General features: G+C 33.9%; 1 protein-coding gene across 3 annotated transcripts in view; it reads left to right on the top strand.

Moving 5' to 3' along the window:
* The window catches only part of LOC140160967 (gamma-aminobutyric acid receptor subunit beta-2-like), a 77,878-nt gene that overhangs the window by 21,790 nt on the left and 28,568 nt on the right, over positions 1-27,520 (top strand). For all 3 annotated transcript variants that reach the window (XM_072184322.1, XM_072184320.1, XM_072184321.1), the window contains exon 4: positions 21,986-22,206. In XM_072184322.1, coding sequence (XP_072040423.1) covers positions 21,986-22,206 — 221 coding nt within the window. The remainder of the gene's footprint in view (positions 1-21,985; positions 22,207-27,520) is intronic.

Genomic DNA, 27,520 nt, shown 5'->3' with positions numbered 1-27,520 from the left:
AATTAGTTGTATCAAAGGATGGAGGCCTCTTAATAATTTAACTTGCCAGTATTAAGTCAGATCTTCATACAGCAACACAATATTTCTATACGTCTTCGTTAGTTATCCTTCTGCTACGGTTAATAACATATTCTAAAAACTTACTTGAGCTAAAATACTAATTCATGTTAACATTGTATAATTTTAGTACCTCAGTTAATAAGATGTCAAGATTTAAGTTGATACGTACAATATTTTGTCGGCTTAATGTATATGAGTATCCAAAAAGCAAATTACCTATTGGCGTAATCAATGCTTAACAGAAAACATGTTTATATTACATTGGCACTATCATGTCGGTATGGGGCATACTAATGCATTCAGGGTATGTTGTACAATACATTACAGATGTAAAGATAACTTGTGTCGTGTGCTATGTAATGAAAAACTACATTGATCTGCAATCTCAGCCCTCAGACAGATGTAGAAATACAACAGGATAAGAGAAACAGAAAGGCCCAGACAAGCACGTACAACATTACATATAATATTATGTCAATATACCAATGGTTTTCTTCGCGTAATTTGTTCAAAGATGATCATTTACAGTTATAACTGTTTTAACCACCCTATACATTTCACATGTAAGAAGACATAGCCACGAGGTATACTGCTTCCTGAGAAGTTATGGCTGCCCAAGGATGAAAATTTTCATCTAGTCAGCTATGTGAAAACAAGGAATAAAAAGAAAGTCCGATCAAAATCCGCCATTTTGTATTACAAAATGCTTCTAAAAAAGTAGGACTGTTCAAGGCAAAGCAGCTGCCGATGGAACCAAAATGTCAAACGTCGCAAAGATATCACCGATGGCATTTATACATTCACAGATTGTAGTTACTTTGCGCTAAGAAAAGACCAAAACGAGAGGGATTGGGGTAGGGATGTTTACTGGCTCGCAGAATGACAGCAAAAAACGTTTCATCACTCGTATTTACAAAAACAAGACCCTGCATGGTGTCGTCATGCCATGCACTGCTTACACATACAAATAATTGGTGCTTGAGCTAGTTTCGCACCAAAATGTGATGTAGTCGGATGATTACGTATACTATTTGATTTAGGTTATATCGCATCCATAAATCATCGTGGTGTATGTTGGAATCTTACTCAAATTACACCTGCAAATTCCAGCTGCAAATTAGACAGTTATATGGTATTCTCTTAATCAAAGTCATTACAGTTATAGATTAGTGGTACTTCGCTTACCTGCATTACTGGCGCTTTCACTACATATATCATTTATTTACTTATTTCTTACATCATATTCAGATCAAGCATATAACAATTAGTATAGGTTTAATAAATTAGCAGATTACAGTTTTTGTTATTTTCTTGCTATTTAACAATCTTCCGAATATTTTTCGTCTATAATGATTCAATTTTTCCACAGCCACTTAAATATGTACCAGATGTTATTTACTTTATGACGTTTTATATAATTATAAGTTATTTATTTTCATTTTAATACTTTTAAAGAAAAAAAATATTCCATATAATTATCAATCTGATAACAAAAACCAAAATTGTAATTGTGAATGTAAGAAAGTGTGACAGCCATTTTGCCCATATGTTTTACATTCAATTGAAGATGTATTTATTTAATTTGGAAATAAATCAAACAAATGTGTATTATTAGAATAGAGGAGGGCTCTCAAGGGACAATTATGACATGTATGATGACAAACTATGATAAGGTATCCCTCCTGGTTTTACTCCATAACATCCAACTATACTGACCACGGCCTTTAAGACAACTTAGCTAATGATTTGCGATCCATTTCCTCTTTAAAATAACACAATTTCATTACAAAATTATTCCAATTCAAAGTATGATTCTCCTTACTTACGCTGCGTAACCTTGACCTTTTTAAATACTCACATCAATATAAGATATGCCATGGACTATATTTTATCGATTCCATAAAGCTCTGTAATTGAATATCGCAAAAGTAGGGTGATAAAGACGATCAGTGTGTACTAGGTTATGTTACTTTCGATTCTTACTCATAAATGTTATTGGCAAGTTAAAGCCAAAATAGTCTTCGATGATCCTATGATGTTATATATAGCTAGGATCTACGAGAGCAAATCAAAACAAAGCCAATCAATATTTTTGGTTTTCAAACCCTATAGCAGGCCTCATGAAAACCTAAGGCAACGGCCACTGTACTGTCTTCACGAGTGTACATCGTCTAGAAATGTCTAATAGGCGAGCAATATTGAATAGATCTTAGGCCATTGGAACTGGCTCAATCAGACTGTCCGTGTAGTTTGCCCGTGGTATAGAATACTAGTGGACGGGTTCAGCTTGGGTCGCCTGGAGGATCGTGACCATTATCACTATCACGTAATGCTAACTTGTCAACGGTTAGTCGTTCGTTGGGCTAGAAAATCTGTTTCTTACACACTGAATAATGAATTGAATTTTAACAAGATTTAACTTGTATAAGCAATGGTGTAAATGTATTCCCAGCCCGTATTATCGTAGGTATTATCTAATTCCAATACATTACATTACATTTATCGAGCATATTTCTATACATATATATTTGCAGTCATATTTAGTGTCCACTTGTCAGGAAACGTTTCTATATTCTATTCGATTTTAGTGTTAAGGGCAGACTAGGTATTGTTGATCGAAGCAGCCAAAAAAAAATCGACTTTCATTATCTAAATCAATATATTATTGAAAAATAACAGTATGATGGTTTGCAAAAGTTCATTCTACAAATCACATACTTTGAAAACGTGCTTGATTTATTGTTGTTAATGAGTTATGTACGTTTTACAAAAGTGTTGTTGTTTCAGCCGTCTTTACAAAATAACTCAAGAACCACAGGAACTACAAAAGTATATCTGTGATATTTGAATTCTTCTACACACTTGCTATGAAATGATCAATGCAATTTTTGCCAAAGCTCACTACCATTCGCAAGATGAATTACACCAAATCGCAATAGTTTAAAATAGTTGCTAAGCTTAAGATATGATCTGTTTGCAAAGATGTAGATATGATTTCGGTGCAGACCTTTTTATACTTACCGATGCACTCCCTAAATTTTCGCATAAAACAAGATGGATTGCGCAATTCAACTAGGCATTAATAAATCGGCAAAAATATGCAAAAACCTCGTTATGTCGAGTCTTTATTTCAGTACTAGCTCTTCAGTAATAAGCTTTTGCGAAGAGGGAAGCCCAAGAAGTTAATTCAATGCAATACCTTGCAAGTAAATTTAAGCGCTTTGAGGCGAAAACTACAAAGCTAAGACACAGCCATGGGCTAACTTAATCCGCAAACCACCTTAATTTAGAATAAAAGAACCTGTATTGATACTCTTTTCCTACCTTTGTACGTGACACAATGGAGCCAAGTCTGGAACATGGAATTATGTTGTATTACGTCTCATTTGTAATATCGTGTCTAAATGTCTCAAGAGGCTTCAATGGGAGTAATTAAAGGTCCCAGACGATAGTTGTAACCAAACGTGAGAAACGCGGGAAGTCTTGCAGAGACAGGTATATTCCGTTGGATTTGATTGTGTTTCGCATTGTTAGACTTATCACAGCTTCAATATATTTTGTTTTTATCTGAGGTCTAAGAAACTTCATTCACTGAAACATTCACTGGGTAATTTCGCGGCGTTCCTATAGACCTTTCCTGTCGTATCCCACAATGCACCATTTAATCAGTATTTCCGATGGCAATATTCTCATATCCGGAGTAGCATGATGTGATAGGAAAAAGGTTCTATAAGCGGGCTCCAATCGTTTATTAATACTTCAGTTTTGTCCGTTCAGGACAAACTGAAGTGCCCAAAAGCTATCGAAACACGAGTTTACACGAGTCTAGACTGCAAATGTCGATGCACTCTTCCCCGGTTTTCGTTTTGCTCACTACTCAAACTAAGTATTGAACCAGGTACTTTACATGCACACACTCCCAGAAATAAAGGTTCTAAAAGACACGAATGAACCTTTTTTGTCTTCTATTTAGAACTTCAAGAAGAATATTTTTTGAAATTGAAAGAACCCTTTTAGGTTCTTTAAAAGGTAAACTTTTAGGTTCCTTAAAGGGTTCTTTAAACCCTTTGTAGAACCATTTTGGGCCTTTTAAACCCTTTGTAGAACCATTTTGGGCATTTATAGAACTGTTTGGCTCATTACAAAACCATTGGCTATTCCACACAGAGGTCATATTTTAGAACCTTTTTTTCTGAGAGTGCTGGAATAAAATTGTGCACCCAAAATACACCCGTTCTTAAAAGTATTTTCCAAAATATGCAAATGAATGCTTCCAGGCCGGAAAAGAAATATTTATGTCAAATATGTATGTCAAAATATGTATCTTTTGAAACCATCACCTCTAAGAGGAAGATAACCGAGTGTCTCGTCTACAATCTGAGTAGGACTGAGGTTTAGCCCCCGGAATTTCCAGGTAAGGCTCATTCAAAATTAAAAGAAAATGTGTAAGTTTCGGTTTACCACATGCTTGCAGTACAGCGCAAATACATGTAATAAGAATTAATATTGAATGGTGGATGGACAGATTTTTGCACATTGAGAATTGCACCTATATTATTAATAATAATATTAAGGCCTGTGTACCAAAAAAAACCAACCTGGGATTCTGTTGCCCACGTTTTTAGTTTTCATCAGATATGGAACCCATTGAAACAATTTGTATTTATTTTTTAATGTTAAAAATAACAGCGGTACTAACAGATCATCAGTATTTTACCCGTAATGAGTACCTCGCAAGTCAATACTACAGGTTGTAACAAACAAATTATACAATTTAGAAAATAGTATTAGGTAAATATGTCACTTATTGATTGTATTGAATTTTACTTGGTCGTCAAGGTAATTTCTTAAGCTACTACATAAAGTTTGTTTCAATATAATCGGTGGTCTCCAAGCGGAGATATGGTCAGTTGTGTAAAGTAGTCCTAAAACACTGTATACTTTCAGTCATGGATCAGGATTTGATCAATTAGTTGATTATTAAATCTGGTCAACCAGAAAAACTCACTTTTGGTCGGTGACTCCATCTAACCAAAAGTGAGTTTTTCTGGTTGACCAGATTTAATTATCAACTAATTAGTCCTAAAACAGCTTGGGCCACTTTTGTGTCATTATGTAGCAAAAAGTGACTGACTTGAGTTGAATCATTACCATCTGGTCGCTGCTCTTTAGATGGGTAACGTTAAACAATGTGGCATTTGAAGTGGTATTTTAATTCATGATTTTGAAATAAATATCATATTATTTACTAATGTCAATTAAGTGAAAGAAAAACATAAAAAACCTTTGCTTTTGTTCTGAGATCTTTGATGATAAGCATGAGAGTTCATTTTACGCGATACAAACTTGATGTGCGAAATTGGCAAAAAGTGGCCCAACTCGAACGATTAAGTAAAATCGGGCATAGCGTTTGAATCTGAACTAGAAAAGACACCAAATAAAATGTTTCTGTTAGCCAAGATATTACTAATTCTAGTGCATATCACATTTACGCCATAACCCTTTTATTTTTTTCTGAAAAGCAAAAATGCGATTTCTAATCATGAAAGTAGATTTTACGCAATGCAAGCTTGATATGCGCGAAGATATCAAAAGTGGCCCAACTCGTTTTCTGGACGATTAAGTTAATTGAGCATAGCGTTTGAACCCGTACTAATAAAGAAACCAAGTTAAGTTTTTCTGTTAACCAAGATGTTACTAATTCCACTGTATATAACATTGTTGCCATGATCTCTTTTATTTTCTGAGAAGCGAAATTATTGTATAATTTTTTTTATTGTTACAGTCTGTATAGTTTGTAAGAACATGCGTGCTAGGCTCAGCATCCCAATGCATTATGTTAGTTTTTCAGTTTATGTTAGTTGATAGCTGGGTTGTCAACATTTGTATCAATTTTTGGATGAGTAAAATAACGGAATTTGCGAAACCCTGTTGCCAACTGACGTCACGTGACATGCGCAATCGTTATCGAAGCTACGTTATGTACTACACATTTCAATGCCATGAATTGCGCAGTAGCGATGTGCGCAGAGGCGTGACGACATCAGGTCCAAATGCAGGGACGTATGGCATCTACCGAAAAGGTGAATACTGGGATATCTTATGATTTGGTATTCTTAGTCAGTGGCTATGGTTTTGCTTGTAAGCGTTGATTTTCATTGGTTCCTGGTTGTTATCTAGCCAACGGTAAACGGCAGTGGGCGTATCGTCGCAGGTAGCGAGTTGTGAACTAGTGCGTAATACGCAACGCAGTACTCGCTACTGAATCTGTAAGCAAGTTTCGTTTACCTTTTCCTAAATGCAACTAGTTATTAAAATAATATTTAACTGACTAAGAACATGACTAAACGATATGAATTACTATCTTGTGTGATAGGCGATATGCAGGTCATACTGTCTCTAAATAATTATTAGACATGCCTATTGTCTACACAATTTCGTATCGTTTATTCTCCAGTTCAAATAATCAGTAGCATAAATTCTTTATGACATTGGGGAGAATAACTTTCTTGGAATTAATTGGGTGTATCGTTGGTGTAAGATATTCATGATTTAGACTAGTGTAAAGACTCCATTGACGTATTAAGCAGCTTATGGAATAACTCTGTAATCTGTAATTCTTACAATAGAATATTCATGTGCTAGGTTTATGCCGTGCAGTTTATCATGAAGGATAAACCAGAAATTGCCATTTTAAAGCACAAAATATAACATTCAACTAGACAGATGCTAAAATTGTCAAATACAAGCTGAAATTTGGTCAGAAATATACGCCTTTGTGTCACATTAGAAGTTGATTGCATAGACCAGCCCTCTGGTCGCACGCTGGGTGCTTTGTCCAATAAGGTAAATTACCCACAGCACTATAATTATATGCTAAACTCTTAATGCCTGCTTATTTTACTTTGCAAATATCAGTCACTGATTTAACTTTACGTATTTGCATTAATAGCATTTTAATTTCCGCTTCAATAATAATATCCAATATTTAAATATTTCGAAAAAACATATTTCAAGGCCATGGCAAATGAGCCTTGCTCTTCATCCTGTTTTAATGACACGTTCCACTTGCGTATGACGCCTAATATGCTCGGCGATCATTGTAACTTAAAGGTGCGCTACAATAATTTGTTGCACGTGAAATGTAATGATGTTTGCTCCTTTCTTGTAATAGAAACTATAAGGATAAAAAGTGAACAGCTTTTATGTCATCAACAAGAATACTGCAAAAATCAGATGATCAACGACCATACAATTTTTAATTTAAGCATATAACATAAACAAGAATCATTATATTCTTTCGGCTTTTTTCTTGTATTATTTAAACTTATATTGCAGTACAATGTTTTACAATAGCGATGTGCTGTAGTTTTCCCCAATGGTTATAAAAGGATAATGTTGTTAACTAAACCGCACATGGCGGGCAAATTGAAAGACCTACGGTAGATTACTTCACTTATTTACACATTACATTCAAGAGTTGAATGAAAGCATTCTAACTCAATGCGAATAAAAACAATATGAACTTGTATCTTTGTTCATGGTTGTTTTGAGTAGAATATAGTAAGTGGCCCTTAAGGGTTACGACAATTTTACAGTAAATATAGAGATGAAATAACGTAAAACAGAAGGAAGGTTTCAGTCATGGCCAAAAGATAAATGTATCGACATTTTCTGACACAAGGCACTCTTTTCAAGTGAGTCATCGTGTTACATCTGAAGAAACATCAGTGCTTCTTGCTTAAGAGGGTGAAGCATTGTAGGTGTTGAATTAAGATTTTCTTTTTTTTATCCTTATTTTATACAAACATTTGGGAAAGTATAATGTAACAGGTAGAGAGAAAGACAGAGCAAACGGAGGTAGAGAGAGGAAAAGACATAGAAATAAAGAACAGGAGTGAGGTGGAATAAATGTGTGCGGCTAGTTTGAAATTAAGACGCTATCAGTAAATCATTAATTAAATCAGAAAATCTGAAAAGTCATCGAAAATCAGATGTTTGCATATCTTTAAGAGTATGTGTGTATTAAAGATGTATTTCGTGATCCTAGCATCCTCTTTTTATGACATTTTTCAGTAGATTATTCCCAAAAAGATTATTCCCAAAATTCCAGTTGATTTCTATTTTGCGTTTGCGAGTTGCATGATTATGTGTATTACACTGCTCCATAGACAATGTGTTGTAATTTCGTTTCAAGTTTCACGATATCTTTGCTAAACGAGTTAATCTGCAAGAAATATTTTGTAACGAGTAGCGACTGAATTCGTCACAATACCGTGCAAGTGTTAGGACCAAAAAAGGTCAAAGGTCACATGTTAGTTAATTTTGGAGGAGTATCATGTCCCTATGAACACTTGTAAATACACACAACTGAGTGAAGCTTCATTTATCAATACTGCCGATTTAATGACCCATCTTTCGTTTGTAACTTTAAACCCGTCCTAAAAAGGAGAGACACCAAGCATTTCACAAGAATTAATTTTCTGTGTGATGATATTAAAATTGCAATATATTTTATTGAAATAACCCATTTCCAAAATTCAAAATTTATGTGAAGGTCAAAACAAACTCTATCCTTAGGACTGTTAAATGTCAAAAATGTCATTGTTTAATAATTTGCCATACAATTTGCATTATGTCGTGAATTTCAAAACATCTAAATTATTTGATATCAGAAAGACATTTATTTAAAAAAAAGCAATGTAAAAGGGTTTTGACCCGATTGACGGCTACTTAATGCACTTTGGTTATGAGAATAAAACATGTTTTTGTCATTAACATACTACAAAGGTAGAGATTGTTAGATGGCAATCTGGTAGCACGGTCTTATATAACTCCAAGAGTATGTATACTTTCATGGGGCACTGTAATACACATTTATAAATATATCCAAACTTCTGGAACAATTGCACCCAAAACATGTAAAAATAAAGTTTGGTCGATGGGATTCCATGTAAGGTAGAATACATCATGTAAAAATATCTGATCATCAGCAGTTACTATTTCAACGATTTCAAATTCAGTCATGTGCGTTTGATCATCACTTTCCATCAAATTATTTGAAATCTGAATAACTAAACAAGGTAAAGTTCTGTACTTGTTCGTCTTGATAAATGAGCATGTCATTTATTACTTAGTAGAATTTCTTAATTAATTTTCCAGCGAATTTGGTAACAAAATGTATTTGACCTTGAGCATATATTTATTAATTTTCAGGTTTTTTTGTAGCTTTTGTGGTGTCAAATGTACAAGTATGTATTCTCTTACATGGATGCAATAATTGTAATAATTACCATTCCTCAGTTGACCGTGAATATAAAACATTCATACTATGTCTTTTAGTACTGTATATTTAGTTATTATATATGCATTAAAAACTTTTTTCATGCACGAGCATGTTGTAAATAGTCTCGTGGAAGGTTTTCATAATAGAGTAGTTTTAGCACTTTCTGACGAACCGTGACTTACTATTCGTCCAATGTTTTGCTTCTTGTCTTTACCGATTTGTCTACACTCGCTTTTGCTTACAATGTGTAGTAATGTTACACTCCGAACCTGCTGGTGTTATCACATATTCATACGCTTTCGTTAGAGTGCAAACTGTATTTATATTTGATTCGCCAGCGACGAACTATTGACTTTTAACCAATGAAGTTAAGTATCATACCAATATATACACAAGGCAATTGATAGCATTCGCTCGTGACTTACATCTCAAGTGTAAATGCAGCTATGTATTTGAAGGGATGCAAATGAGATCCAATTAATCCGGGCCTTTTGGAGCCATAGTGTCAATCTATATTATTACAGATCTTAAACAAAAGCTTTACAGGCATTTCGCCCTGGGCCTGCCTTAGACAATAACCATGCCTTAATGAATACGTAAACAAATCTCTAATGTCGTCTTTTTGGGTACAAGTGATTACAGTTGTGATTTGGAGCAAGAATGTGCAATGATTTAAGTTTAGACAAGCATTATAGTTGCTGATACAGAGTATCTAGAATATACTAACACAAGAAAAAATCAACAATTTGATTTAAATATTTAAAGGTAAGTGGCGACCCTGACCGTGTGTATTTTTATCAATTGGTTAAAGTCTTAACTCTGCAGCGAACAATAAATAATATAGTAGCCTATACTACCTTTATATGTATGCGTAAACAAAAAGAATATTCTTTTGCCAAATTTTGGTATAAAGGATACTTAGCCTTTATTTTATTTATATAACCGCAAAAATAGTGCCGTGTATCCACAACGCAAGTGAAATTGTACAAGTAAAAGCGAATAATAATCTACGTAGATTTTGTCATGGTTAATTGTGTTTGAGACCCAATCAGGACACAGTATTGCCGAGTATATTACATACAACGACCAATAGTGAAAATCGCGTTCTGTGATTTGTGAGAGTGCATTAATCGCGAGATTGCGCTTAAATTGTGCCTGAAACGCAATAAAGCGCGACACATTCTACGCATTATTTGTTGTTATGCGTACAAATTCCGCGAACGCGTTGTGACTTGCGCTATGGATACCGTATTCTTTACACTCATGTGGAACATTGCAGGAGCTGATCGCAATTTTTTGATAATTAGTACAGGGAAAGTACTCCAGAAAATATTTATAATGTGTCATAGGTAGCAGAAACGTGTACTTCACAAATTCGTATAATGAACGCAAAAAGGCACATTATTTTAAATATAGAACACTCACGTGACACGTTTGGACAAATTACAGTGAGAAATTTTGAGTAATGGAAGATAGCGGTAATATAATAATAGTCAAGCAAATGACATTTTTTTCTACATGTTGCACTATTTTTGCGGTAATACCCAAATAATGTGTCCAAGGCAGTAAAAACGTTTAAGCAATGGGCCCGGCATCGTCTTGATAGAACAACTAGAAATTTAATCTAAACTACGATTGGAATAAAACGTTTTCTGATATAAAACTGCATTAAGATGGAAGCATTTCGTAGTTATTCTAAATTAGATACTGCTCATTTAATGTATTTTAGATTGAAATTCCAATTAACAAAAGAAAGTGCACAATAACCTGTTTGCAGTGCTGTTTCTAAAGAACAAAAGAGTTACACGAAAAGAAGCTACCTCAGTTGTCTTTAATTTGAAAAGAAATTAGTACAGGAAAGTCCTCCAGAAAATATTTATAATGTGGCAGAGGCAGCAGGAACGTGTACTTCACAAATTATTCCATTGTCTTTACTGCCGAGAACACATATTGCGTACAATGTTCTGCATAGAATGTGAACGCAAACTTATTTTAAATATAGGACACTCACGTGACACGTTTGGACAAATTACAGTGAGAAATTTTGAGTAATGGAAGGTAGCGGTAATATAATAATAGTCAAGCAAATGACTTTTTTTTTTCTACATGTTGCACTATTTTTGCGGTAATACCCAAATAATGTGTCCAAGCCAGTAAAAACGTTTAAGCAATGGGCCCGGCATCGTCTTGATAGAACAACTAGAAATTTAATCTAAACTACGATTGGAATAAAACGTTTTCTGATATAAAACTGCATTAAGATGAAAGCATTTTGTAGTTATTCTAAATTAGATACTGCTCATTTAATGTATTTTAGATTGAAATTCCAATTAACAAAAGAAAGTGCACAATAACCTGTTTGCAGTGCTGTTTCTAAAGAACAAAAGAGTTACACGAAAAGAAGCTACCTCAGTTGTCTTTAATTTGAAAAGAAATTAGTACAGGGAAAGTCCTCCAGAAAATATTTATAATGTGGCAGAGGCAGCAGGAACGTGTACTTCACAAATTATTCCATTGTCTTTACTGCCGAGAACACATATTGCGTACAATGTTCTGCATAGAATGTGAACGCAAACTTATTTTAAATATAGGACACTCACGTGACACGTTTGGACAAATTACAGTGAGAAATTTTGAGTAATGGAAGGTAGCGGTAATATAATAATAGTCAAGCAAATGACTTTTTTTTTTTCTACATGTTGCACTATTTTTGCGGTAATACCCAAATAATGTGTCCAAGCCAGTAAAACGTTTAAGCAATGGGCCCGGCATCGTCTTGATAGAACAACTAGAAATTTAATCTAAACTACGATTGAATAAAACGTTTTCTGATATAAAACTGCATTAAGATGAAAGCATTTTGTAGTTATTCTAAATTAGATACTGCTCATTTAATGTATTTTAGATTGAAATTCCAATTAACAAAAGAAAGTGCACAATAACCTGTTTGCAGTGCTGTTTCTAAAGAACAAAAGAGTTACACGAAAAGAAGCTACCTCAGTTGTCTTTAATTTGAAAAGAAATTAGTACAGGAAAGTCCTCCAGAAAATATTTATAATGTGGCAGAGGCAGCAGGAACGTGTACTTCACAAATTATTCCATTGTCTTTACAGCCGAGAACACATTTGCGTACAATGTTCTGCATAGAATGTGAACGCAAACTTATTTTAAATATAGGACCCTCACGTGACACGTTTAGACAAATTACAGTGAGACATTTTGAGTAATGGAAGGTAGCGGTAATATAATTAGTCAAGCAAATGACATTTTTTCTACATGTTGCACTATTTTTGCGGTAATACCCAAATAATGTGTCCAAGGCAGTAAAAACGTTTAAGCAATGGACCCGGCAACGTCTTGCCCATTGTCACGTTTTTATTGCCGATGCCACATTATCTAGATGTAAGGGATACTGCATAACCTTTATTTCTTTTATTAATGTACCCATATGTCACGTGCTTGGACAAATCCCAGTGCGTGATTTTGGATAATGGGCAGTGAAGTAATGTAATAAAATATGTCATATAATTATCGCATATTGCTTTTTTATATACCACAAATAAAGATTAAACAAATGAATGATTAACATGATGAATAAGTATAGTCCTATCGAAAAAATGGTCAATACTCTGCTCTGCCGCTCTGGTGTATTGATTTAGTTAATTAAAATCATGTCAAACTTGACATTTTAGCCTTATTTTCATTAGCGTTATATGTAGCATTACCTGGTATCTTACCGAAACCATATCACCACTAAGGTTAACGTCCGCCAGGATATGCAAAACTTTGAAGTTGATACATTTGTAATAACAGAAGAGTTGCCCCGTACTAAGATGAGAGATAGACCAATCACAATATATAAGTGTGAAATCGCGCTTTGGAATGAATTCATTTCTGATGAAATATAGTGAAGTAAATCCATTCTACTGACAAGTGATGAAATATTATTTAAGCATAGAATGCAAACATGTCAGTGGGCTTTGAATTGATGATACAAACGTTTTGTTAGTGACATATTTGGAAAGAATAAAAACAGGAATCCATATGAAACGCATTATTTAAATCAAGAACTCTGTACTAACCATCAACGTTATAGTAGAATTAGGTTCATGGAAATCAAATGGAATTATCTATCTTAAGTGTGTTTAGGCAAGAAGACAACAAATCTATTTACCTAACGTAAAATGGTCTTGAAAGATCCAAGCTCAAATGCCTCTTAGTGTTGCCATGGTAACTAGTCATCCCGTTGAATCGGCCAGTTTAATGGTAAAGCATCTTGTTACTTAGTGGTGGGTGTCCGATTACTCCGTTAGGAGAGCCAGTTTAGATGATTAGATAGTTAAATAACCGTGCCTTATTGACGATCGGGTTACACATGGGCTACTTCTTGACCAAATGCTACATAAATATGTGTTAGAATGCAACAACCGAAGTCTAATTCAATAACCATGAAATGAAATAGGCGTATTGACGTTTTGTAATTGCAACAGATACTTTTAGTATAAAAACGTGTCTAAGTTGGCACAACAAAGATTTGACCAATTATATATTCCGTTGGTATCAAGAGCAAAATTTAAGCTGCAACGGCAAAGTTTGGTAACGGCAAAGCAGTCATATCTATGTCAAATATGGATTGATAAGTTTTTGAAAAAGAAATTTTTAATCTGTGACTTCCAGGAAGAAGAAACTACAGTTTATTGTATTCATGACACTATCCTAGAGTTGGTTTTAAATTTGTTTTCGTTTTCTTCCAAATTGTGCGAGACTGTGATCCCCATGTCCATTCCTAAGAGTGGTGTCTGATGTCACATTTCAAAAGTCAGGAATCACTTGCAAAGTAACGCATACCTTAATAAAGTTGGCAATCTTTATGCAAACCAAGCCAGCCAAATTGCCGCTGAGGTATCACCGAAGCACTTGATACGTTAGCACCCTATTGAGTATGAGGCCTGTCTGATATAGTCGTGGTTTCGACAGGCGGCGGCCGGGGAATTTTCCAACAAACTGATGCATAGCACCACTACATCTTTTACATTTCTCTGTTTATCATTCCTACATTCTACCAGACAACGTATATAAAGTGGTTACTTCTTCATATACGTATAGAACAACTAGAAATTTAATCTAAACTACGATTTGAATAAAACGTTTTCTGATATAAGACTGCATTAAGATAAAAGCATTTCGTAGTTATTCTAAATTAGATACAGCTCATTTAATGTATTTTAGATTGATATTCCAATTAACAAAAGAAAGTGCACAATAACCTGCTTGCAGTGATGTTTCTAAAGAACAAAAGAGTTACACGAAAAGAAGCTACCTCAGTTGTCTTTAATTTGAAAAGAACAATACACCTTACAATAAATTGACCTTGAATGCCAACTGTATGTTGTTTTAATGATTAAATTATAGTAAGAAATATATTAACACACATGTGTCTCTCCAGACAATTTAAGAACAATTATTCGTCATCTTTTGACAGATAATGTATCACAAATCTCAAGTCTATCTTATATTTTAATTCTTAAGGCAATTCGACGGCAGGTCCTCTGCAGGTATTTCAATCATTTGCATAATTAGCCTTATATTCTGTTGTTTACCAGGGGACTCGTTCCTTCGGTTTATAACTCATTTATGATAATATCCCTGCAGTATGCTCCTCACCGACAAAAGGGAGCACCCGTAGTGTTCGTTCAAAATTATGCACGAAATATCTTGCCTGATCAAGACAAGAGCTGCTTGGTATAAAGCGTACGGGTATTTGGAATTTCAGGCAAGAAAGTTTCAGGTCTTCATGTTTCACGGCCCGCGGGTTGGTATTGTACTGAATTAGTAATTATGATGTATAAAACGGGACATTATGTCATTTTGCCTGAGGAGTGAATATGTTACAAATCTCTTGTATTAGTTGTGGATACTGTCACACCTTTAAATAATTGACTGTTAGGAAATAAGTTTGATACGTAGCCTAGTAAATACTACTATCGATCCCTACGTTAATAACGGTTGATTTTCCTGTCGCGTTACACTTACCGTGACTGATAAAGGAAATAGTGTCGCATTCTGCATGTGAATGTGTATCTGTGCCTTACATGTACCTCTGATGCTAAATAAACAGTATTACAGGAATTATAATATATCAAACGCGGGATATCAAACCCACTAATTGGTGTCATGTCTTTGGTATAGTTTCAGTCATCAAATAGATTTGATATAACGAAGTGCTGAAAATATTGACTTTTAATGTCAGGTTGAAATTCGAACGTTTCCGAAATCTAAAACAGTGGTTTGGTATAATCCAAATTAACATTGGCAATTATTTCAAATGCAATGTTCAATTCATCAGATAATGTATCATTTCATAAATTGTGAAATGTTTAATAGTAGTTGTATATTATAATTACGATCTTGAAACTGCTTGCAAATGAAAATAATTGAATAGTGTGATAATTTTTGTCGAAATGTGTCTGGACAAGATCATTTTTATAATATATCATTTTATATATATTTCATATAAAGCTCCTTTTCTTTTATATTTTATATACGAATACTTTGATTGGAAGTGAATTGATTGTCGCTTTTATAACAATGAAACACCAGACAACGCTTAACTATCCAAAAAGTCCAAGGTACGGCCACTAAGCAAAACAAAGGTTCGTTGTCTGTGTGGCAGGTCACATGGGAACAAGTGAACACGGAACAAGGGCACACGCCACAAGGGAACAGCCTATGGATACAGGGCCTTAAATAGCCAATTGTTCAGAATTGCCGACTTTACATTAAGTATGGAATATTTCTTCACGATGTACCTAGACTATTCTGGAAGGGGTCTGCATAAACCGCACGGTCTAAACATTAATTAGGGTGTGTCGGGAGATGGTACAAAATAATTATTTGATAGAAAATATGATTTCCATCAGTTTACGTTATGGTGATCATAATGTAGTGAATTTGCCTAAAATGGCGGATTTAAGGAGGCTGAATTTGACCTTTGTGGGGGGGACATAATTTCGGACTTCATGCAACATTATTATGTTATTATCAATTTATTGAGGTTTGAGGTGATATTTCCTAAACTTCGTCAGTAATTGGCATTCGCCAGAGCTGAAATACACTTGCAATTATTTTTGAAAATGGGAGGAGCTTAAAATATGGCTCTTCTAAGTGGTACGTACTCAGAAAGTTTGAATATACCCCACTGTGGTCAAATGTTATAAACCTACGGTAAAAAAACAACTGCACGAATTCCTGGTTGTCCAGGGGGCCATTCAAACTTTCTGAGTACGTTCCGCTTTTAAGAGCCATTTTTCAAAAACGCCTCCCACATTCCAAACTGGTACATTATAAGTGCATTTCAGTTCTGATCAACACCTATTGGTATTTAGGTCAAGTACACCACCTCAACTTTGATAATTTCAGAACAATGTTCAGAAATTCAGAAATTTTACTCCCCCCACAAAACTCAAACCCAGTCTCCTTTAATCCGCCATTTTAGGCTAATTCACTACATTTTATGAGCACCATAATGTGAACACATGGAAAGCACATTTTCTATCAAAAATTATTTGACACCATCTTCCGACACACAGCGATAAATATTTAACCCGTGCGGTTTCTGCAGACCCCTTTTAAATTAGTCTTGGCACTTCGTAAAGAAATATTTCATACTTAATGTAAAGTCCGTACATCTGCATTGTAACTTTTCCCCCATGTTCTCACTAGCTTTTTTCCCTAATTATAGGCTGTATTTCCTTATGCATTTTATTGCAGTATAGTATTTTTGCTGTGTAAGTTGTCAAAGTGTGTACAGATATTGTTGATATACGGGCCATATAATCAAAAATGGTTTAGTACATGTCATTAGCGTTAAAATACACTCATTTATTTTGTTGTGTAATAAAATACAGTTTTTACAAACATATTAATCAAACGAAAACCATCTGCCTTCATTTTAATACCCAAATGTCCCTAAGAGTATCTCATATGTAAATAGTGCCTGAAAATATTAATGTTGATGTTGGTTATTATCAAAATGATATAAAAGGGTCTATCATCAGCTTTATTTTGGTAAACTTGTGATAATAATAGAAAGGTATTTCTTAAATCTCTGATGTGACAGTATGCATGAGCGTGAGGCTCCTCTTCTCGCATATTGCACATTATATTGCCCTTGTGGATTACACAGCCAGAGATGGCGCTAATGTTGTAATGCATCCATGGCAAGTTGACAATGCAAAGTTACATAATGAAAAACCGTGACTGGCTGTGTAAAGGTACGCGAACAATGTTTGATATTGATGCTACTTTTGTGTATTCATATACATTTTAAAGGGAGGATAGTTCAATGTCGTCACATGCTGAAGTTGCTTACCAAGTTGCAATCCCTGTTGAGTCAAAAGGCGCATTTGAAGGTCTCATAGGACTATACATAATACTAACGTGTGTTGGTTTACCAATGATAGTTATGTAAGGAAATAAAGAAAACGTGAAGATTTCTATCTTTCGTCTGAATGTGTTTTGATGGCCTTTTTACATTTTATAGAGCACTAGAACTTTAACCGAAATAAAGTGCTAAGATCATTCATTATGCATGATCTGTTCAAATTTCAACTTGTGAATTCTTACTCGCATTTATTTTATTTTTTCTATTGTCTGATTTGCTCATGAGGAAAAAGGAACTCTATTAAAGGGCTACAAGAAACTGAGAACTTTTATTATTGTTAATTCTGGCATGGATAACCATCTATGTTAGTTTGGGTACATTAGTCAAATACACCTATCAAAGTTACCTGTTTGCAAAATATGTTATTTAAACTAAAATATTATATAAAGTATCTAGTATCAGGGTTATTTTCTTTTTAAAAAAACTTGTGATAACAGTAGAAAATTGTTTCTTAAATCTATGATGTGACAGTATACATGAGCGTGACGCTCCTCTTCTCGCATATTGCACATTATATTAGTGTGTTGGTTTAGCAATGATAGTTATGTAAGGAAATAAAGAAAACGTGAAGATTTCTATCTTTCGTCTGGATGTGTTTTGATGGCCTTTTTACATTTTATAGAGCACTAGAACTTTAACAGAAATCATTCATTGTACATGATCTGTTGTGATCAACTTGTGAATAAGCCCAATCGGCATTAGAAGTTTGCAATGCATTGTGGGACAGTTTTTGCAGTTTTAGGACACTTTGTCCTTTGACCTATCGGGAAAATTGCTGTAATTATTAATAATTTATTTATTATTGTCATAATGTTATCATTAAAAATATTTAAATAATTAATTCATTTAATAATAATGTTTTTTAAGTTTGTTTTTATTCTAGTAACAAGTTTTAAATTATATTTTGTACGCACAAAACCCGAATTTTCCAGATAGGTCAAAGGGCAAAGTGTCCTAAAAAAACCGGAAGTTACAATAGCGATTTGGCTTATTCTTCTTATTAATTTGTGTCTCGCATTGTCTTACGCCCTGCTAGGGTGAAGCATATAGGCAACCTCCTTCTTCATTATTTAACCATTATTATTGTGGATTCCGGCATGGATAACCATCTTTGTTAGTTTGGGTATATTAGTCAAATAAACCTTTAACCTATCAACGTTACCTGTTTGCAAAATATGTTATTTAAACTAAAAAATATATAAAAGGATCTAGCATCAGTGTTATTTTCGTTTAGTAAACTTGTGATAATAGTAGAAAATTGTTTCTTAAATCTATGATGCGACAGTATGCATGAGCGTGCGGCTCCTCTTCTTGTGTATTGCACATTATATTGCCCTTGTGGATTACACAGCCAAAGATGGCGCTAATGTTGTAATGCATCCATGGCAAGTGACAGGGCAAAGTAAAAGTTACATAATTAAAAAGCTCGACTGGCTGTGTGAAGGTACTCAAACAATGTTTGATATTAATGCTAATTTTATGTATTTATATACATTTTAAAGGGAGGATAATCCAATTTCCTCATATGCTGACGTTTTATCACAGAATTTCAAACGACACGTTTTGGGCGACAAAATAAAACATCTTTTAGCGCTAATATTTCAACAAGAACAAAATGGGTTTTCCACTGATACCACATTTTGATGTAGAAAAAGAGGGGATGATGATAATAGCACCATCCTCCTTTAATTTCTTTCTTTCTTTCTTTCTTTCTTTCTTTCTTTCTTTCTTTCTTTCTTTCTTTCTTTCTTTCTTTCTTTCTTTCTTTCTTTCTTTTTCTTTCTTTCTTTCTTTCTTTCTTTCTTTTCTTTCTTTCTTTCTTTCTTTTGTGAAGTGTGTAGATGGGTTATTATTGAAGACTCCACGAAATCAAATGGAATCAGGCTCATTAGTGATAGTATTGTACGGAAGAATAGAAAACATGAGAAGATTTCAATCTTTCGTCTGTATGTATTTTGATGGCCTCTTTCTATTTTATGAAACATGCTTTGACCACTAATGTAGTAATGCATCCATGGCAAGTTAACAAGGCAAAATTATATATGAATAAACATGACTTGCTGTGTAAAGGCTCTCATATATGATGCATGAACAATATGTTTGATATTGATGATACGTATATTCATTTATTTACTTATTTCAAAGGGAGTATATTCCGATTTCGTCACAGGCTAAAGTTGCATGCCAGCATTTTAATCTTGTTTAAATAAAATGTACACTTCCAGGTAACATAGGACAGTGTGCAATAACATAGTGGGTTACCCCACTAACAACACGTTTTTATTATAAAACATAAAACAAGGATTATGCGATTTCCACTGATAGCATTGGAATTCTAATTGTGATATTGGGGATGAGGTTAAGTAATAAGTAATCTTCCTTTAAGTAATTGGTTGCATAAAGTTAGTTAACTGATATTTTTTAAACAAAGTGTAGATGTATAATATTATTGTTGATGTAACTATGAAACCAAATAGAATCAGATTTACCAATGATTCTATTATCAGGAGAATGGAAAACATGAGAAGATTGCTATCTTTCATCTGCTTGTGTTTTGATGGCCTCTTTACATTTTATGAAGCACTAGAACTTTGACCGGTGAAAGTGATATAATCATGATATATGATCTGTGCAACTTATATACCTGGTGAAGTCTTGTTCGCATTTATTCCATTTTATTTTCCAACATTGTCTGACTTGCTCAATTAGATAAAAAGGAACTCTATTTTAAAGGGTTATAAGAAACTGAGAACCATTATTATGGTTAATTCCGGCATGGATAACCATCTATGTTAATTTGTGTACATTGGTCAAATAAGGCTATTTGTATCACATCATCATCATAATATTGACACCTTATTCCTCGTTTTACGCGATAATCAGGAAGAGCAGTTGGATACCGTTGAAGGACCTTGCTGAATACTATAGAAAATAAGAACTTTACATTTACAAAGGGTTATAAGACACTGAGAGAACCATTATTATTGTTAATTCCGGCAAGGACAACCATCTATGTTAGTGTGGGTACATTGGTCAAACTTACTTTAAACCTGTCATGCTACTCGTTTGTAAAATATTTAAGCTAAAAATTGTATAAAAGAATCTAGCATCAGGGTTATTTTCTTTATTTAAACTTGTGACAATAATAGAAAATTGTTTCTTAAATCTCTGATGTGACAGTATGCATGAGCGTGAGGCTCCTCTTCTCGCATATTGCACATTATATTGCCCTTGTGGATTACACAGCCAGAGATGGCGCTAATGTTGTAATGCATCCATGGCAAGTTGGCAGGCCAAAGTTACAGAATGAAAAAATAAACCGTGACTGGCTGTGTGAAGGCACGCATATATGATGCATGAACTATGTTTGATATTGATGATACGTTTGTGTATTTATTTATACATTTTAAATAGAGGATAGTCCGATTTCTTCAAATGCTGATGTGTTTTGCCACCATTTCAATCCCTAAGCATTTCAATTCCTTTTCAGTCAAAGTGTGCATTCATTTTAAGGTCTCATAGGACACGGTGTAGTGATAAAGTATGCTACCACACTTACGTCACGGGTTGGTTTACAAAATACAACATTTTTTAGCCCTAACATTTCAAAGTTATATCTGTGAATTCTTGCTCGCTTTTATTTTATTTCGCTTGTGTTCTGAGAAACTGGGAACGAATCTTTATTATTTTTTAATTCGATGACCACTCATCTATTTTAGGAAACAACCCAAAAGTTCGTTGACGTCCTATAAACGGAAGAGCTTTAATTAAGAGGCTGACCCCTCCCTTGCTGATACCTCCTTGCCTATCTCCCTGTAACGTAAGTGTAAACTATTAACTATTTCAACCTTAAAAGGTCAACTTTGACTGATATTTTACAAACAAAATCTGACTTTTGACCCCTCCCTCTAACGAAAGTCGTTTATAGGAAGTCATCGAACTTTTGGTTTGTTCCTTTAGTCATGTTAGTTAGGGCACATTGGTCAAATAAGCCTTTAATCTGTTATGCTACCCATTGGCAAAATAATGTATTCAAACTAACTAATGTTGATTTCAAAGAATGATGGCAACTTGATAGCAAGCGCAAAGCTTAAAGATTGAAGCTTGGGCTGCTGAAGTCCAGCGGCAAACTCATGTTACCACAATGTGTAACATAATACTTATATATGTATATTTTCTTTTTTCTCTTTTTCCAGGATTACACATTATCAATGTATTTCCGACAATATTGGACAGATGAGAGATTAGCATATGATATGAAGCTTGGTAATGTATCGCTAGATGGAAGGTTAGCAGAAAAGATATGGGTTCCAGATACATATTTTGCAAACGACAAGAACTCTTTTGTCCACGATGTCACAGTAAAAAACAGAATGCTACGGTTTCACTTTGATGGCAGCATAGCATATGGCATGAGGTTAGTAATGAAAGAAGACAAATGATATTCAACAATTTCAAAATTTGATTCTAACACATGGACAAAGGATCTTTTTTGTAATATCAAGCAGCAAAGGAGAGCGCCATTAATATAATCTCCAGTTAATGGTAGAATTAAAAGAGTTTTCAAATGATCCAATGTGTGCAACTCATTGGACGGGAACTTGTAAATTTGTAAGTTCGAATAAATGCAAAGAAATTTGTCTAATTATTACATAACATGGTAGAACATTGTACTTGTTAAACACCGTGGGCAAATAAAAGTAGGGACCACACACAGATCAAAAATGAGCCGCCTTATCCGAAAATAATGATTAATCAAACCAATAAAGTGCGCAAGACACACTTCTTTGCGAAATAATTTGAAATACGTGATCGTGATCACATGGCCAATGCGCATGCGTGCTCTACTAACGCACAACAGATAATGTAATGATGTAGTCTCCATAATTTTTTTCGCAAATAAGTTTGGGAAATGCCGAAATATCTTTCATGTGTGACATAACTTTAAAACCTGATCTGTATGGAAGACGACACCCATGCACTATTTGCTTCGAGTGCTACTCTTGGGTGCTACTAATGCTATCTGTTAGGGATCTCTGCTCATTCGGGTTTGTGGGACTGTGATGTAGACAATTGGGTTTGTGTGATTGCAGTCGCTATCTTTATTAATTTAATTAATTTACTTATTAAGCAACTCGGTCACAAATTGCTGTTATTAATAACGCGTTATACCTTGTCTGTTTATAATGCAGTGATGTGTTAGACCAAAACACCTTAATTACATCCGAATTGAGATGTTTACATTTATGGACCGAGTGTAAATGTGCCAATAAACCGTTCAAATGACAAATATGAAGGCAATCTAATAAAAACAAAATGTGACATTTAGATGAAGGCTAGATAATGGTTGGTATACGTGCTTTTATTCTAGCGTAAGTGAGACTTTCGAATTCGGAAAACACGGTTAACACACGAACGCCAGCAGTCGATAATTGCAGGATGTGATAATAGGAATAGAAAAATGCTCACATAGTGACCAATTGCAACATTTTATGAAATAAGTTATTATGATCAAATTGGCATATATACTTGTTGTTCATTTGTTGGTCAGTGCAGACAACACTTATGTGATAATGCTGATGGTCACTTGAACTTTAGAAAATGATGCAAAAATATGTTGTTAAAAACTAAAAGCAGCCATTTGGTTAATATGACATTATCGGCCTTCAAGAATGATCTGTTCAGCATGTTCAGTTGACTAATAATGGCGTGAGTATTTCATTCACGTCTAGCCAGCTTCAGGTGAGAACACAACTCTATTAACTTTAATGTCGTTTTCTTCAAATAATGCATTACAAACACCAGCATCGATCTTTATATGGAAGAGTTAAATACCAAAGGGACGAAATACTCACCATAATGCAAATTAACTACATACCACAATATATAGCCGCGGTAATAGCACATGTATAAAATGTTTAACCGATGCCAAATATAGTTTGCATAACAACCTTGGACGATGGTAGATTGTAACAAAACTGTTTGTGCTACTTTTATTTAGAATAGAATAGTTCGTGAGGGCGCTGAGCTGTGGGCAACGTCTGAGTCTTGCCGACAGGCACGGAAACTGGTTTGAGAATACTGGGTCATGGCCTGTGGTTTGAGTCTTTTATCTCCATTGCAAAGGAGGCACACTTGGTTGAAAACCCTTATTGACACCTGAAGCGCACTCAATCACTCACAACATTCTTTATATTCATAAAATCATTCAAGTAATGTATTGTTGGAGTGTTTTCGTAGGCGGATTTTAGATATTTATAGTTTTTACCCTACAGATAAGATTTATGTAAAACAAAAAGTTAATCTTATAAAATTATAATCTCAAAGTATGAAAAACAAATAAACACTATATAATCATTCACTCGTTCATGAAAATGAAAAAAAATCTATTTTACCTTGCAAAATACATTTCGAATCAAATTTCCATTTCTTTATAATGATCTCACACTAAATTATGGTTAACGGCCTTGAAAAATAATCCATTTTATTAAAACCGTGATTATTTAAAATAACACCTTTTATTGCATTTTCCAACAATATGTAAAATAGCTGTGACTACAGGACGTCCTGCGTTTAAAGATATTGAATCTAATACTGTCTTTATTTTCGGTAGTAGTATAGTAGTAATAGCGATACAAATCGTTTATATAACCTTATAAAAGAAAGGAATTAGTCTCAGTTGCTCTAAGGTTTAATTTCTTGAATACACTTTTGTTCGGTCCCTTGTGACTTTGTAGAGAGGGAGATTATAGCAGTATAATGAAGGTTTTAAAGTCAGATATTAGTATTAATGTATTATTAAATACCTTGTTGTTATTTATGGAGCCTATCACACAGACGCGGTCGTTTTGAAACAATAATTCATTAGAGGCATTTGATGGCTCCAGTGTCAACATCTTATTTTAATTAAGATTTTCTGAATTTTTACGCAACATAAATAAATAATCAAATAAATACAAATCTCAGTTCAATGCCCTGCATATGTGGTAAGAATCAACAAAAGGCTTTAATAATCACAAAATGGAAACTGAATGCTGCGACAATACCATCCTCTTATTAAACGTTGTCCTGTAATTTGGACCCTATGCTGTAAGGGAAGGCAAGCAGTATAATATAAAGTGATTGCATAATGTTCAGGATTGACAAGTCTTTATACATTTAGCAATATACTCCTTATTTTTTCATCAACATTCTCAGTGATCACCACACAGGCTCCGGACGATTTTAAATATTGGGGAGGAGAGTATGTGAAGCGCGTATGTGTCCCACAAATATGAATTTCCCCTTAACTTATGATTTCTACTTTAAATTATTTAGGCGTCTGGCCTCCAACCCCCTCCCCGGTTTCGGAGCATTCATTTATTTGAATAGTCTTACTGGTTGGACATTTTCTACAGGCTAGCTCATATTCCAGTTATAAAAATGGTTAATTAGAGAAATCGAACCCAAATGTTAACTATCAATCACATTCAAAACACACTGAATGAAGCATCCAAAACTGACGTTTAGCATAATAATCAAATAAACACAAAATATTGGTTACATGGGATTGTTGCGTGCATGATTAAATTACGCTACATTGTATATAATGTACAGAATAGTAGTAAAATATCATGAATTAAACAAATGCGAACAGAAAAAACACAGCGTATTCTAGAATATGCTAGAAAATAAAATTACAAAAACTCAATATAAACGAACATCAAAATAATGTAATAACACAGACTAGTTTCTTCTCTATATTTACAACTCCTTCAAGCAATCTCTTGTATTGAGTCACAATGCTGCTGTGGTTAGTATTTTCCTATATTGCTGAGTTTGTTATAGTTTGACACGGATTTTAGTTTGTCACATTGAAAAGCGCTTATTTTTTCTTTCGGCTTTTTTTTTACTGTAATGGTTTTCATAATATTTATACATTACTTTAATAAACTGAAATAACAGCAGAGATAACCTTCATCAGGTATAACAATCACTATCGACGAATATGGGATTTCCAAGGATTTTGGTATAATATTGAAACGCTCAAAACACCATCATAAGTTTATATCCGTGATGTAACCTTTACGCAAGACAAAATGAGATTATACTTTCTCTCATTTCTCAGACTCTCATGCTGATATGAAAGTGGTGCTAATAGTTTCAGTCATGGACATGAATAAAAAACATCTTTAAAAAATATTTTAAATAAATACGGGCCAACAAGTGAAATTATAAACAAGAGCATCCTACATTCGTCTTCTCCATCATGTCTTTTCTAACTTGATTATACTGTAAAACACAAAGCTCATTTTCCAGATTATAGAAATGCTAAATTAGGGCAATCTAACCAAAGTGTTAAATACACAAAACGAAGCAGACAAATAAAAGACGTTTAGCGAAATAATCAAATAATTAAATAAATAAAAGAAGTTACTTGGGGTTGTGGCCTACTTGAACAAATTACACAAGATACAAAAAATAGTAGCAAAATAACATAAATAATAAAAAAGTTAACAGTACCGAGTATTCTAGAATTTCAGAAATAAAATTGCCAAAATTCGATATAAAAGAACATCAAATGTAATAACACAGACTAGTTTCTTTTCTATATTTACAACTCCTTCAAGCAATCTCTTGTATTGAGTCACAATGCTGCTGTGGTTAGTATTTTCCTATATTGCCGAGTTTGTTATAGTTTGACACGGATTTTCGTTTGTCACATTGAAAAGCGCTTAGTTTTTCTTTCGGCTTTTTTTACTGTAATGGTTTTCATAATATTTATACATTACTTTAATAAACTGAAATAACAGCAGAGATAACCTTCATCAGGTATAACAATCACTATCGACGAATATGGGATTTCCAAGGATTTTGGTATAATATTGAAACGCTCAAAACACCATCATAAGTTTGGTAAATTAGGGCAATCTAGTGCTAAGCACACTCGAAAAACAAAATGAAGCAAAATAATCTAATTTAATAAATAAAAAAGAAGTTACTTGGGATTCTGGCCTACTTGATCAAATTACGCAAGATACAAAACATAGTAGCAAAATAGCATGAATAATAAAAATAGTTATTAATATCGTGAGTATTCTAGAATGTTCGGTATAAAAAGAACATCAAATGTAATAACATAATGTAGACTAGGTTTCTTCTCTATATTCACAACTCCTTCAAGGAATCTGTTATATTGAGTCATAATGCTGTTGTGATTAGTATGTTCCTATTGCCGATATAGTTTGACGTTAATGTACATAATTACTCGTTATCGTTAACACTTAACTGTGAAACAAAGCAACCGATGAAATAACACGTATTTTCGATTTTTAGTGCATCGCTTGTCACATTGGAAAACGCTTAGTTTTTCGTTCGTTTTTTTTTTGAATGTAATGACTTTCACAATATTTCTTTGCCATGTTTATGTGAATATTGTTATATATTACTTTAATAAACTGAAACACCCGAGATATCCTTCATCAGGTATAACAATCAATATCGACGAATATGGGATTTCCAAGGATTTTGGTATAATATTGAAACGCTCAAAACACCATCATAAGTTTGTGTATATCCGCGATGTAACCTTTACGCCCATTTATAGCAAGACAAAATGAGAATATACCTTCTCTAATTTTTCAGACTCTCATGCTGATATGAAAGTGGTGCTAATAGTTTCAGTCACGGACATGAATAAAAAACATCTTTAAAAACTATTTTAAATAAATAAGGGCCAACAAGTGAAATTA

Source organism: Amphiura filiformis, chromosome 9 (assembly GCF_039555335.1).
Source record: "Amphiura filiformis chromosome 9, Afil_fr2py, whole genome shotgun sequence".
In the NCBI taxonomy this organism is placed as follows: Eukaryota; Metazoa; Echinodermata; class Ophiuroidea; order Amphilepidida; family Amphiuridae; genus Amphiura; species Amphiura filiformis.
The sequence above is the reverse complement of the archived record's forward strand: the minus strand, read 5'-3'. Positions and strand labels throughout refer to the sequence as shown.